Source organism: Schistocerca piceifrons, chromosome 1 (genome assembly GCF_021461385.2).
Source record: "Schistocerca piceifrons isolate TAMUIC-IGC-003096 chromosome 1, iqSchPice1.1, whole genome shotgun sequence".
NCBI classification, from domain to species: domain Eukaryota; kingdom Metazoa; phylum Arthropoda; class Insecta; order Orthoptera; family Acrididae; genus Schistocerca; species Schistocerca piceifrons.
The window spans coordinates 418,725,416-418,741,515 of record NC_060138.1 but is presented as its reverse complement, the minus strand read 5'-3'; the positions used below and the strand labels follow the sequence as shown (position 1 = coordinate 418,741,515).

The 16,100-nt window shown below is 44.6% G+C and overlaps 1 protein-coding gene across 1 annotated transcript in view; it reads left to right on the top strand.

Moving 5' to 3' along the window:
* Positions 1-16,100, top strand: part of LOC124731761 — a 764,200-nt gene that overhangs the window by 630,297 nt on the left and 117,803 nt on the right. The window contains exons 4-5 of the mRNA XM_047248518.1: positions 2,378-2,661; positions 9,943-9,995. Of these exons, the coding sequence (XP_047104474.1) occupies positions 2,488-2,661; positions 9,943-9,995 (227 nt within the window). The 5' untranslated portion in view covers positions 2,378-2,487. The remainder of the gene's footprint in view (positions 1-2,377; positions 2,662-9,942; positions 9,996-16,100) is intronic.

Below are 16,100 nucleotides of genomic sequence, written 5' to 3'. Positions count from 1 at the left end.
GAATGCGAAAATATTTGGCTGACACCGACCTACATAGGGAGGACCGATCACCACGATAAAATAAGGGAAATAAGAGCCCGTACAGAAAGACATAGGTGTTCGTTCTTTCCGCGCTATACGACATTGGGATAATAGAGAACTGTGAAGGTGGTTCGATGAAACCTCTGCCAGGCCCTTAAATGTGCTTTGCAGAGTATCCATATAGATGTAGATGTACTGTGTCTGGATTGCGCATTGATTACCGTACATTCCTACCAAACAGGAGACTCAGGTACGAATCCTGATCCGGAACAAATTTTCAACTTTACCCATTGATTTAAACCAACGCTGACTCGCAGCCAATGCCTGTAATCGCTTTGTGTCCTAAAAATAAGTGTATTGTGATCTAGAGTGTGTTACTGAGTCAACTTTCCAGTAAACATGGATCAGCAAACGAGCCCTTTGTACATAATTCCGAATTCGAACCGTCACCGACATCGATATGAAATATTTTTCTAGTTAGAGCAAATGAATTCCAAGTGCTAATTTTTGTGTTAAGCACTCCGTCTTCAGGCCACAAGTGGCCCATCGGGACCATCCGACCGCCGTGTCATCCTCAGTTGAGGATGCGGATAGGAGGGGCGTGTGGTCAGCACGCCGCTCTCCCGGTCGTTGTGATGGTTTTCTTTGACAGGAGCCGCAACTATTCGGTCGAGTAGCTCCTCAATTGGCATCACAAGGCTGAGAGCACCCCGAAAAATGGCAGCAGCACATGGCGACCTGGATGGTGACCCATCCAAGTGCCGGCCACGCCCGAAAGCGCTTAACTCCGATGATCTCACGGGAACCGGTGGATCCACTGCAGCAAGGCCGTTGCAATTTTTGTGTTAAAGGTCCATCTAATCGTCTTTCTGTTTTTTCTAGCTTTATCCCGTATCTTCACAGGGTCGACATGTTTGGGTGGATTTGGCATTGTTAATGGTAGAGGGTGGCCAGATGTCCTTCCTGTTATCACCCCCTCCCCTCAATCCGCCCCAGCACGGAATTGTATCCCATCTACCTCCGTCTAGTGTTCTTACATGTGAAAGTATGAGAAAATTTTCGAGAAATTTGCAAATCGTATAACTGAGGTAGGACGTGTATACCAGCCCTATATTCACTAAGTCGAATGTGGGAAACCACCTAAAAGCCAAATCCTGGCTGGCCGGCACACCGGCCCTCATCGTTAATCTACCGGTCGGATTCGATCCGCAGCCGGCGCGCCTCCCAGAATCTCTGAAGCAGTGTATAAACGTTTTCGGATTCTTCTTATTCTTCTTCTTCTTCTTCTCTTCCTCCTCCTCCTTCTTCTTTTATATATAAATCTCGTTTTGTTCCGTATTGATCGTTGTATTTGCTCGGGCTGGACGTCCCATGACGCTTGTTCAAGTTCATCGTTGATGCATTCACTCAGTGTTTTTTTACAGAAGGCAGCTATCCATCTGACCGAAAACGCATACAGACCAAAGGCACATTATTTCGCCACTAGTTAAAGACATATAGGGAGACGTTATAACCCTTGCGGCGCGGGATTAGCCGAGCGGTTTAAGGCACTGCAGTCATGGACTGTGCGGCTGATGCCGGCGGAGGTTCGAGTCCTCCCTCGGGCATGGGTGTTTAGGTTAAGTAGTGTGTAAGCTTAGGGACTGATGACCTTAGCAGTTAAGTACCATAAGATTTAAAAAAGCAAAAACAAAGAAAAACCAGTGTAACCCTTGATATAAAGCAGCACCTTTGCCTTGACCTCAAAGATCAATTCACCTCATTCCCCTGGATTTTTCTCTAGTCATCGCAGAAGTGATGTGTACACTGCTCTGCTTGATGCGATTGAATAACTGGAGCAGGGATATGTTTGTTGTCAAGATTTACGCGATGGATTGAAAGAATTGGTAACTCATTGCTAAGACGAGAGCAATATTACTTCCAAATTCCAGGACAGTACGTGGAACACTTCCTTGCACAGATAGAAATGTACAAACAGTTCGCACATTCAACGTTGTGTAGGAGTATTGTATGCCTTCGTAAGGTAGGCCATGGATAATATTTGATACCAGTTAGACCGAAACATATTTGAAAAGTTTACGTTTCAAATAAATCTGTACTAACCAGGACAATATTTCATGCTGAAATCAGTGGTGACTCGTAACGACACATTTATGAGTACCTCTCAGACGGTTCGTTTGTAGACTCGTGTTTACTGGAATCTTTAACGCTTTGCGTTTCTTCATTGGAGACAGTTTTCGCTGTAATGATACATTGTAAACAAACGACTGCAGTACTGTCTTACACGCCCCGTAGCAGCACCTTGTGTTTATTTGTGTCCCACTAACACTAAAGACGTGATAATTGTGGTTTGCAGGCGGTTCCTCGCACTGGCCACTGCAGACGGCGCGGCCGTCTTTCGCCGAGCCCAGGTAGACGACGACCAGTGAGCGAGGCAGTCCGCCAGGTCGCAGACAGCCCGCACCAATGTTCGGGCTCAAGTTCCGGTCGTGGATGGAGTCGCACATCGTGCGACCGCGGAAGAAACAACAGCAGCAGCAGCAGCAACAACAACAACAACAGCAGCAACATCAACAACAACAGGCGGGGTCGGCGGCGGCAGCTGCGGGCCGCGGCGCTAAGGCGTTCGGTGGCGGAAAGGCGTCGGGGGCGGGACCCGGGGGCGGCAGGGGCGGCCGACCTCTAGGCTCCGCGGGCAACTCCCCCAGCAGCCCGGGCCGGGCGCGCAGGGACCGCGAAGCCGCCGCCCAGGTCTGTACTGCGCCCGACAAAATATTACTGACACTCTTCGAAGAGCATACTACTCGCTTTGGGGTGATGTAGGTTCAGGCTGTTGTGTGATCCTCCACCGTGTATGCACCCATCGCATTTATAACGACTTGATCTCTGCTGCGGATACTTTTAATGACGTGTCTGCATGTATGTGAAGAAATGGCAACAGTTCCTCAAAACCAGAAACCGGAGAAGGCATTGATGCTGGACGCTGAGGTGTGGAACGAATTTGATGTTCTAACTCTTTCAGATGTGTTCCATTGGGTTCAGGGTGCATCGTCACGCTGATAAAATCAACCACCGTCTCCGAGCTGGTCCTCTGTTGTATGCAGTACACAAAACTGTGAAATGTGTTAATATCCTTCCGTATTATGCGTTCTCTTAAACGCAGTAAGGGAACCATCTCCTAACCACGTAAAACACCATCTGCTTCGTAATTCACTGTTAGCACTACACACGATGGCAGGTAACGTTCTTCAAGCATTCGTCAAACGCAAACAACCCCTTCGGATTGTCACAGGGCTTAGCGTGAGTCATCACTCCAAATCACTCATTTCCAGTCATCAGATGTTCAGTGGCTCCGTTCTTTACATAACCTCAAGCGCCATTTAGAACTGACTACATTTTGTGTGGCTTATGAGGAGCTGATCGACAATTTTAACTCATTCTTTTCTACTCACTACGCACAGTCATTATGCTAGCCGGACGGCTGGTAGCACGAATGATTCCTTCTGCTCATTTCGTGCCACCTTTTTTAACCAGCCTCCGCAGTGCTCTGTAGTCCCTGTCTGTCAGCACATTAGGTCTGTCAGGTCTTGCTTTAAGGGTAGTTTTCCTTCTCATTTCTGCTTCACAGTCACACCACCGGCAGTCGGCTTGGCTAGCTTTAGGGAAGTTGATGTGTCTCAGATGCGTTTTTTACTCAGATGAAATCCAATGATTTGCCAATGTTTGAAGAACCTGCCCGACCCCTTCTTCAGTTACTGCTTCTCTACTGACAACACAATACTCCCTGCCTTTTGTGACATCTGATTGTCGCTCCGCATTACATAGCGGTGTCCGCATACTTTTGATCAGATAGTATATTCTTATTTTTATAGGTATCTACGCCTACCCCCTCTACATTTCCTTCCAGCAAATTACCTCCTCTCTGTCCTCTCTCTTGCTCGCATTTCCATAGACTTCTCACTTCTTCCAGTAGTACTCTTTAATTTCATATTTTATAAAGGGTTTTCCAAAATGATTGTTCCAAAATTTTATCACGTACATTTCAGAAATGGGGACAGCAGAAGGGTGCAGGTTTCAGCGTAATGTTCCCACACTCCTAAAGATCGAGCGGAACAGAGTTCAGTGCAGCGCAGGATATCTAAGCGATATTCGAATTCCTCCCATGTCCGGCCTAGCATGTTCTCATTAACAAATTTAATTGCTATTGTAATCGAGCTCGCAGTTCTTGCAGGTCCTCCACCGGCATGCGGTAGTTATAATACTTCACAAAGTCCAAAAGAAAAAAAATGTACCGGAGTTTTGCGTGGAAATCTTGGGGGCCTGAAAATGAGTCCATCTCTGTCAATCCAAACTGGGAATGCATCGTCTAAAGCCCTTCTAACGATCGGATCGAGACGCAGTGTGGAGGTGCGCCATCCTGCTGCAGCATGATGTCAGGCTGCGGTTCCCCAGCATGTGGAAATGAAAACTGTTTCATTATATAAAGAGCCGAGGTTAGTGCCACATCAGCTAAGAAGAACGGTCCCACCGCGTATTCATGAAGCAGACTACTACACCAAACAATTACCTTTACACTGCCCCGCACAGTTTCCATGTTAAACAGAGGGTTCTCGGAGTCACATATGCTCACCGTGTGTAGGTTTGGACACAAGAAAACAAGCTTAGTCCGTGACCTTCACCTTTTTCAGATGGACTAGCCCATCGTCGATGCGACTCAGTATCTCATTTGTAAATGCTTTACGTTTTGGCACGCAGCTGCTTCACTCTGTATGCATAAAGCTCTGTTCTCATGTGTGGCACCCTGTGCTCCGTGGTTGGTGATAACTGAAGCTGTCGAGACGATTGACGAACTGATTTGGTTGGTCTCTGGCTAAATTCCTGCAGCATCACTTGTGCCTGGACGTTCAGAACTTGTCCTCTTCATGTCGCTTCCGGATTCTTTGAACGTCGGGCACCACTGTGTGAAGATCCGTCTATTTTCGACCAGAGTGGCTATGTCGCCTGCTAACTTAGTTAGTGATATTGTTTATTGCTTTTTCGAAACGATCACTTCCTTTAGTCCTTAATTCATGTAACTAGACGCCATGTGCTGCTCAACGTAAACATAAGTTTTCCTTTAGTACAGTCTCCTGTCGGTAGTGAATCTACTAAAAGTAGGAGCGTTTTTACGGTTCTGCAATGTATAATGTTTGATAAGAGTTTTGATGGGAGTTTAATAATAGATTTATGCTACTTACAGAAGCGGTTAGTCTACCTTATTGCCATATGAACGACATGGCGATCTGCGAAACTGTCCACAAACTTTCTCATGGAGACAACTGATAAGAAGAAATAGCGACTTCGGTTTCGAAACAAAAATTCACGAGCGTATGATGAAACGGACATTGAAAGACGGCCATTGTCCCTTGAGTAACAGATCTATAAAATTTAATTTAGTTCAAACAGTAGAGAGAACGTGCACAACTTCTGAATATTACAATGCATAACTGTACAGCGCCTTTGCAACTGCTGGGCCTGACTATTCCGGAGAAATGTACTCGCTGTTTTACCAAAGGTCACATCACACCCGACGGTACTGAGGTACGGGGATGTGCGCTGGACGAGGCATGACGGGGAGAAAGCACCTCTCGCGACGCACCCACATGTGACACCCAGTACGCTACTTCCGGTGGGGATGCGTTACATACGCCACAGCATCCTTTGTAAGGCGGGCGCGTCGTAACTTACTACTGAGGTGAGTCACGAACTAAGGCCCCTCTTCTGGAAACCATCTCGTAGTCCTCTACGGCATGATTCAGTTGTTGCTCTCTGCCCTGCAGCTTAAAACTACGAAGTCTACGGCAGCTGTCGGCCCAGAAAACCGTCAGACAAATAACAGCCCATACTTCATATTAAACTTTCACTCTACAGCCGAGTGAGCTCTGATCTGAAATTTCCTGGGAGATAACTGCATGCCATCTTTTAACAAAGGCTACACTTAAATCTACCAACTACACGGTGAACGCGGAGCTAAAGCCATGAAGCGAATGAAAAGAATTCAATGTTCTCCCCTCTCAACGAAAACTCCGTTGAAGGGGCGACAGTTTGCTTGCAGCCAATGTGACAATCGTGAATGTTCTTCAAAACTTAATTGAGGGGAACGCTGCAAAAATTTATCTGACATCGCATACAAATACGTATTAACAATTTGTTGTTACTGAGTCTGAACGTTCTTTCACTGTATGTAGATGTAGCACACAAAGTCTCTTGTAGGGGTGGGGGGGCTCAATACACAGCATTGCATGGAGAGAGGAGCTATCAAACAATCTTGCGACCACACGTACCGACTAGCATCAGAAAATCGCTGCTTCAGAATGCGGCGAACGGGCTCTCCGAATCTCCCAAGACTACTACCTATGTCTGAAATGATCTTCGTCTACCACAACTCGAAAACACTTGTTGTCCGCAATCCGCCTCCTTTCACGAGAACCTTTCAGCCACGTCCCAACATTCTGTCCTGCACGTTTTCAGTTATTAAAAAATGCAACTGAACTGATACAGAATCGTAAAGTGATCGGTGCCGGTCATGTTACAGTTGTTGAAGTGTCCAATCGCTAGAACGCCTTCAATTAGTCTGATGTGATATTCAGTTCAAGCACATTTATTGACTGCGACAGTAAAACATGAAGAGTAATTTTCAGCATTTCCAGCAGCGACTGGGATTCTCTGTTTTACGCCGCCTTCACAATTCCGTCACATAGTAGCCCTATTCAGACGACACGGTAAATATTGATGATTCTGTGTGTTCCATGTTCCCGTGGTCTAGGATCAGCGTATTTGAAAAGTAATCAAAAGTCTTGAGTCCCGGGATGGAACCCAACCTCTGCTTAAATTCTGAATAAAAATTATGAGCAATGGCGACCGAAAACTTTCTGCATAAGAAGTCACTCCCGTTCTGCCAACGGCCTTGTTAAAAAGAGCGGCAGAGCGGACAAAGGTTCAGGAACACTCTTGCCTTGGGGTGGGAAACTGCCTCTAAAACACCAAAGATCATCAGCGGCATGAGGATGCAGAAGACAATGGAAACCATGACATTAAAGACACATAATGTGTATCCACTGCAGATGTGGCCCGTAATAGAAAAAGTTTCATAACGATCTCTCCATTGCCAGAAGATTCCGGATTAGTCTCCATCCGTATCTCCGGGAGGGGACTGCAAAGGGGGTGTTACCATGAGAAAAACATGGAATAACCAACCAAGGAATAACATGCAACGAGTCGCAGCATGAAATGTCAGTAGATTGAACGTACTAGAAAAGCTAGAAAATACGAAAAGGGGAAATGCAAAGGCTAATTTTAGATATCGTGCGTGTCTGTGAAGCAAAATGGAAAGAAGATAGGGATTTCTGGTCACACGAATATAGGATAATATCAAAAGCAGCAGAAAATATTATAACAGGGAGTAGGATTCGTTATGAATAGGAAAGTAGGGCAGAGAGTGCGCTACTGTGAATGGTTAAGTGATTGGCTAGTTCTCATCAGATTCGACAGCAAATCAATAACGTCATCGATAGCATAGGTATACTTCGCAAGCAGAAGATGAAGAGAGAGAGAGAGGACAGAGAATACTGGACGGCTACTTCAGTATTTACAGAGGTGAAAATCTAATAATCGTGGGGGATTAGAACGCCGTTGTAGACGAAGAAATTCAAGAAGGGTTACGGAATACTATGTGTTTGGTCGTAGGAATGACAGAAGAGAAGGACTAATTTCAGATGGTAATAGCGATTAATCTGTTTAAGAATAACAAGAGGAGAAGGTGTACTTAGAGGACACCGAGAGACACACATGAAGGTTCCAGATGAATTACATCATGGTCAGAGAGAGATTCCGAAGTCAGGTGCAGACTCAGAACACAATTTAGTAATCGTAAAGAGTAGACTGAAGTTGAAAAGAATCGTCCGCAAAAATCAGTGTGGATAGTTGAACAGGAGTGGACATATCAAGAAAAGGCGATAACAGATGTTGGGCAGACAAACATAGGTAAAACGGAGGTAACTGCGAAGAAACCATGGGTAACAGAAGAAATACTTCAATTGATCGACGAAGGAGGAAATACAAAAATGGTTTCGGAAATACAAGAACACAGCAGTATAAATCATTTAGGAATCAAACAAATAGGAATTGCAACGCTTCCAAGGTGAAAGGACGGATTTATGGATAGCCTTGCAGGATTCATGGTGTCAGTTTCCTCCAGCACTACTTCAGACGTTAGTCGAGTCAATGGCACGTCGTGTTGCGGCACTTATGCGTGCTCGCAGGGCCCTACACGACACACTATGTGATCGAAAGTATCCGGACATCTGGCTGAAAATGACTTGCAAGTTCGTGGCGCCCTCCATCGGTAACGCTGGAATTCAGTATGGTGTTGGCCCATCCTTAGTCTTGATGACAGATTCCGCTCTCGCAGGCATACGTCCAGTCAGGTGCTAGGAGGTTTCTGGAGGAATGGCAGCCCATTCTTCACGAGTACTGCACTGAGAAGAGGTATCGATGTCGGTCGGTGAGGCCTGGCACGAAGTCGGCTCTCCAAAACATCCCAAAGGAGTTCTATAGAATTCAGGTCAGGACTCTATGCAGGCCAGTCCATTGCAGGGATGTTATTGTCGTGTAATCACTCCGCCACAGGCCGTGCATTATGAACAGGTGCTCGTACGTGTTGAAAGTTGCAATCGCCATCCCTGAATTTCTCTTCAACAGTGGGAAGCAAGAAGGTGCTCAAGACATCAATATAAGCCTGTGCTGTGATAGTGACACGCAAAATGACAAGGGGTGCAAGCCCCCTCAACGAAACACGACCGCGTCGCAACACCACTGTCTCCGAATTTTACTTTTGGCACTACACACGCTGGCAGATGACGTTCACCGGACATTCGCCAAATCCACACCCTGCCATCGGATCGCCACATTGTGTATCGTGATTCGTCACTCCACACATCGTTTTCCCACTGTTCAGTCGTCCAATGTTTACGCTCCTTGCACCAAGCGAGGCGTTGTTTAGCATTTACCGGCGTGATGTGTGGCTTATGAGCAGCTGCTCGACCATGAATCCAACTTTTCTCACCTCCCGCCTAACTGTCATAGTACTTGCAATGGATCCTGATGCAATTTGGAATTCCTGTGTGATGTGGATAGATGTCTGCCTATTACACATTACGACCGTCTTCAACTGTCGGCGGTCTCTGCCAGTCAACGGACAAGGTCGGCCTATACGCTTTTGTGCTGTACGTGTCCCTGCACATTTACACTTCACTATCACAACGGAGACAGTGGACCTAGGGATGTTAGAGAATGTGGAAATCTCGCGTACAGACGTATGACACAAGTGACAGGCATCCCTTTCTGCTCTCTCACGACGTCTAATGACTACTGAGGTCGCTGATATAGACTACGTGGCAGTAGGTGGCAGCACAATGCACCTAATATGAAAAACTTATGCTTTTAGCGGTGTCTGGATACTTTTGATCACGTAGTGTTTTACGCAGGTGTACCAATTTCTTTGGGTCTTCAGTGTACGTTAAAAACTTAATGAGCGGATTGTTTTAGAAAATCACGAAGTACTCTGAAGAATGAGGTGACAAGAAGGAGATTAGTAAAACTCCTGCTATGTCTTCCAGGAATGATTAAGCTGATCATTGAAAGAGCAACAGACGAGAAATATTTTCAAACATACAAATATTAAATGTGTAGGACAGACTATCGGACATGTTAGGTACAGTATGCCTGCAGGGATGAAAATGTTAGCTCATGGCAGGAAGAAACGGTCTGAAAATAACTGTCGAAAGGCTGACGATTTAGAAAAAAGTGAGTTGTTAGTATTTTTATGTGGTACTCGATTTAGCATTAATTCAATTAGTGCTGTTTTGTTGTGGCCTCTTGCAGAGTCTACCGGCGACGTATGAAGCTTCGCAGCTGTTTTCCAGCAACCTCTCTGGGTATGGTGTTATCATTGGGTTGGCGGCGTGCCCTTTGATCTTGCTATTCTGAGCACCTTGAGAGCATGTCGGACAAGAGGGTGACTAAAAGGCGTCTTCGTCTGTCGGTTACTTCAGAGGCTCCTTCATTTTAAAATATAACGCAACAAATTCCGTTATTGTACACTGCCTGCACTTTCAAGAAACTGTCGTTTTTATCTTTTAAGAGAGACACCCACAAATACTACAGATGTCACTAGTGCAAGGTAGTGTAAAACTAGTGCTTGAAAAGTTTACTATAAGATGCCTCTAACAGTCAAGTAGAAGATTGCTTCTGTGTATGATTCTGTCTGACCCCTCTTCTTATCGCTTTTGCTGTGAACGTTAATCGTAGCAAAAGGACTAGGGGCAAACAGTTTTCCTTTTTCTTTTTTTTTCTTCAACATAACTGACAGCAGTTAACTATGATGAAATACATCCATTGCTGGGAGTATAAGGAGTATACTGTGTGGATCACTGTGACTGTGAAACCTATGAGGCAATAGGAACCTATCGTACATTTCCAACTAAGACCGATATGCTTCATGGGTGGGATATATATATATATATATATATATATAAAATGTGTGTGTATGTGTGTGTGTGTGTGTGTGTGTGTGTGTGTGCAAGAGTGAAAAATTTTTATATCTGCTGCGTCAGCTAGGTTTGTAGAGTAATTAGCACGCAAACCAATAATTACAATACAGTCATGGTGGAAAATGGTATTGCGTTTTAATAAATTTGCAAACCGTTTTACGTTATTGTACCTCCGTAGTAACATATATGAAAAAGGTGATTGGTCGGATGTTAGCGATTGAGAAGAAAAGCAATGCTAAGAAATATGAGGATTTTAGAACCATGATTGCTCATGCCAAAAAACTCTACTGAGAGTGATAAATCTAAGCTGTCACGGAAGACTGGAAAAATGTATTGCAGAGGAACACCTGGATTTGGAAGAAGAAAAGTGCAAGAGATGCAATTGGACTGTTGATCATTACAGGCGAGAGATACGTGGATAGGGAGAGATAAGTTTATACTGATTTCAAATACTTAGAGAAAGCCTTTGACAGATTACAGTAGAATAAATTAATAGACATTCTAAGGAAGAATACTGTCAACTGAAGGGATAGAAGGCTGATTAAGGATCTATACCTACAACATAAAATACAACTACAGATTGGGGATGAGATGACTGAGGAAAGCGTAATCGGAAGGGGAGTGAGGCACAGCTGGTGTCTCTCCCTAATATTGTTTAACATATATTTGCAACATATAACACAGAAATGTTTGAAACGAGAAAGAGGAGTGCAGGTTGATGGTACGAGGATAGAACGCACTCGATTTGCAATGACATGTTGTTTTTGGGAAAGAGCGATAGAACTATGACTGGTATGTTAAGAGAATTAAATAAGATATGTGAGGAATTTAGAAGGAGAGTTTATAAGAAAAAGCCAAAACGTATGACGATCAGTGGGAAAAAGGTAAGAACAACTATAAAGTAAGGAGCGGAAGATACAGAACAAGTAAGTGCTTTCACATATCTGGGAAGCATAATTTAGGAATACATCAGATGCCATAAGGAGGTGAAAACGCGTATAGTAATTACCAAGCAGGCATTTAATAAGGGGAGGAGAGTTCCATGTGAGTGCATAGACAGGCATTTGAGGAAGAGAGTGCCGAAGTGGTCTATACTTAGCGTTGCATTATAAGGAGCTGAGTCATGGACACTGAGGAAAGATAAAGAAAGAAGAATAGAAGCATCTGGAACGCGGATTTGTAGGAGGATGGAAAATATAAAACGAGTAGATAAATGAGGCGTTGTTGAGAAGAGTGGGAGAAGGGAGAGAAATTTTAAAAGAAATCAGGAAGAGGAAACACAACTGGGTTGAACACTGAATGAGACAAGATTGTTTAGTATTGGATGCTATGGAAGGAACGGTGAGTGGAAGAAGAAGAAGAAGAAGAAGAATAAGAAGAAGGAGAAGAGGACGCAGGAAATACCAAATGGTGGATAGTATAAGGATAGAAAAGAATTACGAGAAAACAAAGAGGGTAGCAAATGACAGGACTGCATGGAGAGCTACATGAGAAGACTTGACTTAGGACCGATGATGACGGTAATGGTGGTGATGATTATGATGAGAAGACAGGGCAGACAGATTTACTTGAATGGTGGCAAACTTCCAGTTCACACATAATTTCCACTATGACGATCGGAGCGTTATAGAACGCAACTTATATAAGCCACTTCATAATATACGTTTCAGTGTTAAATGAGCGTATACCTTCTGCAACTGTGCAGATACACTGCAATACATGACGAATAGATCACTTTATTGCTGCACCCAATATCTCTCTCTCTCTCTCTCTCTCTCTCTCTCACACACACACACACACACACACACAGAAAGAGAGAGAGAGAGGAAATTTACAGTCAGTGGGTAAAATAATAGGCACCTAGTTAAAAAAAAGCACACTGGTCATTTTGGAGCACTACAAATGGCTTATAAATGGTGCCAGGCGATCATATCAGAGTACACCCGTGACGTAAGTCATGACAATGAAGTGGTGCGTAGTGACAGTCGGCTGTATGAACCACGCTCGACGTGGAGACGCAACAGAACGGTAAAAACTAGCCATCTTGTTTGGACAAGCCCCATCGTCGTACCATGAATGAAGCTGATCGAATTACTGATGTATCAACGTGGTCTGTCCAACGTGCCTACAAGAAATGTCCTACCAATCACAGGCACGTAACACGCCGTAAGAATAACGGTCGTAAAAACAGGGAATGTCCTGTCTTGTTGCTGACAGTGGATTCATTCCCAAAGGAATTTTTGCTGTCAGAGAATATAAGTCCATCTCAAAACCAGTTTTCGAGCGAATATTGTCAAGGGAGCCCTACGCAATGCAAATTTGCAGTCGTTTACCTTGCAAAGGGCAGTTATTCACAGTGGCGCAAAGAGCTACATGTCTTTAATAAGGCGGAAACGAGACAGTACGACATTTGAGTAGCGTATTGGTCCAACGATCGCTGTTTTCCCTCCTGTCTAATGCTACTAGGTGTCGAGCGGACCGGCGAGCCAATGAAGCGTTTAATCTGCAGTGTGGAATGGGTCTACTTCAGGCCAGAGGTAGTTCTGAGCTGTATTACGTGTGTATCTCATGCCATGACTCCACCCTACTCATACAGATTACCAATAACGAGTATCAAAACGATTATTTCGACATTATCGCTGAGCAAGTGATCCCTTTCTTCTTCATCTTCATGATGGATACCCTGTGCGTACTTCAGTTTATAGGATGAGAAAACAAGTGTTCAATGGACTTCACGCAGGAACGTTCCTGGTTTGACAGACACTCAGATACTACATCGCGCCTAAAAACGTTGCTAAGTGATCCCATCTTAATCCCATAAAAATGCCTTGGAGTATTTGGAACAGTAAATGAAACATAGCAATCGCTCTAATCATCAGTGTGTGGCTTCATGTGGATATGGCAAACCTGAAGAAACTTGTGGACATCGTTCATCGCCCAATTGGGGCCATTATTAACGCTAGACCAGGTTTTATACGATATTAACGTGATATATCCTGGATGTAACAAAAAAGAGTCAGCCCATATCACAAACTATGTTTATTTTTATGATATGGTAATCTGTTTCAGTCGCACATAGACCATCCTTAGTCTAGTGTCTCCATTGATAATGCATGAGGTCGAAGCCCCATTGATATAAATCAATGCCCACAGACAGCTAATGTCTGTAATTCCTTTGTGTCTTGATTCATGATGGCTGCAGGATCACAATGGTGTCTGTTATTTCGGACATGTCCGAAAGAACAGACACCACATATGTGATTGCTTTTTGTTAAATTACGATACACGATCGTTGACGTTCCAATTATAAATTCAAAAATTATTCTCCTGGGTGTGTTTGTATTTCCCTTAACAATAGGCCGGCCGAAGTGGCCGTGCGGTTAAAGGCGCTGCAGTCTGGAACCGCAAGACCACTACGGTCGCAGGTTCGAATCCTGCCTCGGGCATGGATGTTTGTGATGTCCTTAGGCTAGTTAGGTTTAACTAGTTCTAAGTTCTAGGGGACTAATGACCTCAGCAGTTGAGTCCCATAGTGCTCAGAGCCATTTGAACCATTTGAACCTTAACAATATTGTGACAGTAACGAGCTTAAAATGACTCGAACGGCCTGGTGTCAACGAAGAATTTCGGTAGGTTCCCCGTTGTTGTCAGGAAAATGCTGACGCTGTTAACTGCCTCCCAAATAATTCGAGTTGGTCTCTCCTTGACACTCCCTCAGCTCTAAGGAATTTGGCTGAACAGAATCGAGAATTCTACAGAGGCCAGCCGTGACCACTTGGCTGAAGAATAAAATATAGAAAAATCTGAACATCAATTTAAATATTACTCTGGTTCACAACGATTTTATGCAGCCGAATAATCTGGATTCAGAATAGCATCAGGGTTTGTAAGAGTTTAAGCAAGGTTCAAATGGCTCTAAGCACTATGGGACCTAACATCTGAGGTCATCAGTTCCCTAGACTTAGAACTATTTAAACCTAGCTAACCTAAGGACAGCACACACATCCATGCCCGAGGCAGTATTCGAACCTGCGACCCCTAGCAGCAGCGCGGTTCCGGAATGAAGCGCCTAGAACCGCTAGGCCACAGCCGCCGGCTTTAAGCTAGGGTGTATGTGTCAGTGCGCCATGTGTGTGTGTGTGTGTGTGTGTGTGTGTGTGTGTGTGTGTGTGTGTGTGTGTGTGTGCGTGCGCGTGCGCGTGCGTGTGTGCGCTGTAAGGGTCCCTCCTTTTTCCACACACTGGCTCGTTTAACTAGCAGGCAAATGGGTCTTTCGAATGGTGACAACTTAAATTGCGCTCAGCAAAGGAGGAAACCGTTTTCATACTGCCTTCACGTGTCTGTAATTCACTGCCACACAAAAAATAACTGTTGTTGAGAAGAATGCTCTGCGATAATAGACACGATGTCTTCAAACAACTGAACGCGCTTTACTATCTCCTTCCCATTCATATTTACACAGAGTATCACACCTAAGATTCGTCAGGCGCATTTTCTCTCGTGTTTCGGCAAATATTTCCAATTTAGTTTTTGAATTGTGTAGGTGGAGCCAGCCCAAACAATTAGTCCTCATCACGTCTCTCATGCGACGGCCAGAGTCGCGGGAAAGCGTCAGTTTGTTTCTCATTACAAACAAAATTATTTTTAAAGCGGTGTTTTACGTGCCCATTTATAGACCGCTCTCAGATTAGTCTAGTGCGATATTTCTTTTATCGATATGTTTTAAGAGGGACAGTAAAAATCGAAGAATAACCAATACACCAGTAGCGACAGCACTGCCCTGACCTGTGCTGACTGCAACCGCCAAGCATGCCATGCTACTGAGTCTGTTTATTCTTCATGTTTTACTGTGCCTGCTGTAAATGTAAATGTCGTATGACTATGGCCTCCCGTCGGGTAGACCGTTCGCCGGGTGCAAGTCATTCGATTTGACTCCACTTCGGCGATATGCGCCTCGAACTGTGCCTGTTAATACACATCGATAAAGCAGATATTGGACTCGAGTAACCTTGGAATGCTCCTCGAATGAGCACGTAAAATTCCACTTTAAAAATAATGTTGGTTGTAAAGGAAAGCAAACCGACGCTATCCGGCGACACAGGGCATCGCATGAGAGACGAGATGAGCACTAATTGTTTGGGCTGACTTCACCTACACAGCCGGCCGGTGTGGCCGAGCGGTTCTAGGTGCTACAGTCTGGAACCGCTCGACCGCTACGGTCGCAGGTTCGAATCCTGCCTCGGGCATGGGTGTGTGTGATGTCCTTAGGGTAGTTAGGTTTAAGTAGTTCTAAGTTCTAGGGGATTGATGACCTCAGAAGTTAAGTCCTGTCGTGCTCAGAGCCATTTGAACCATCCACCTACACAATTCAAAAACTAAATTGCAAATATTTGCCGAAACACCAGAGAAAATGCGCCTAATGAATCTTAGGAGACACACCCGGTGTAATTCACAACTGAAAAACACTTTATTTCCGAGAACCTGAAGTTT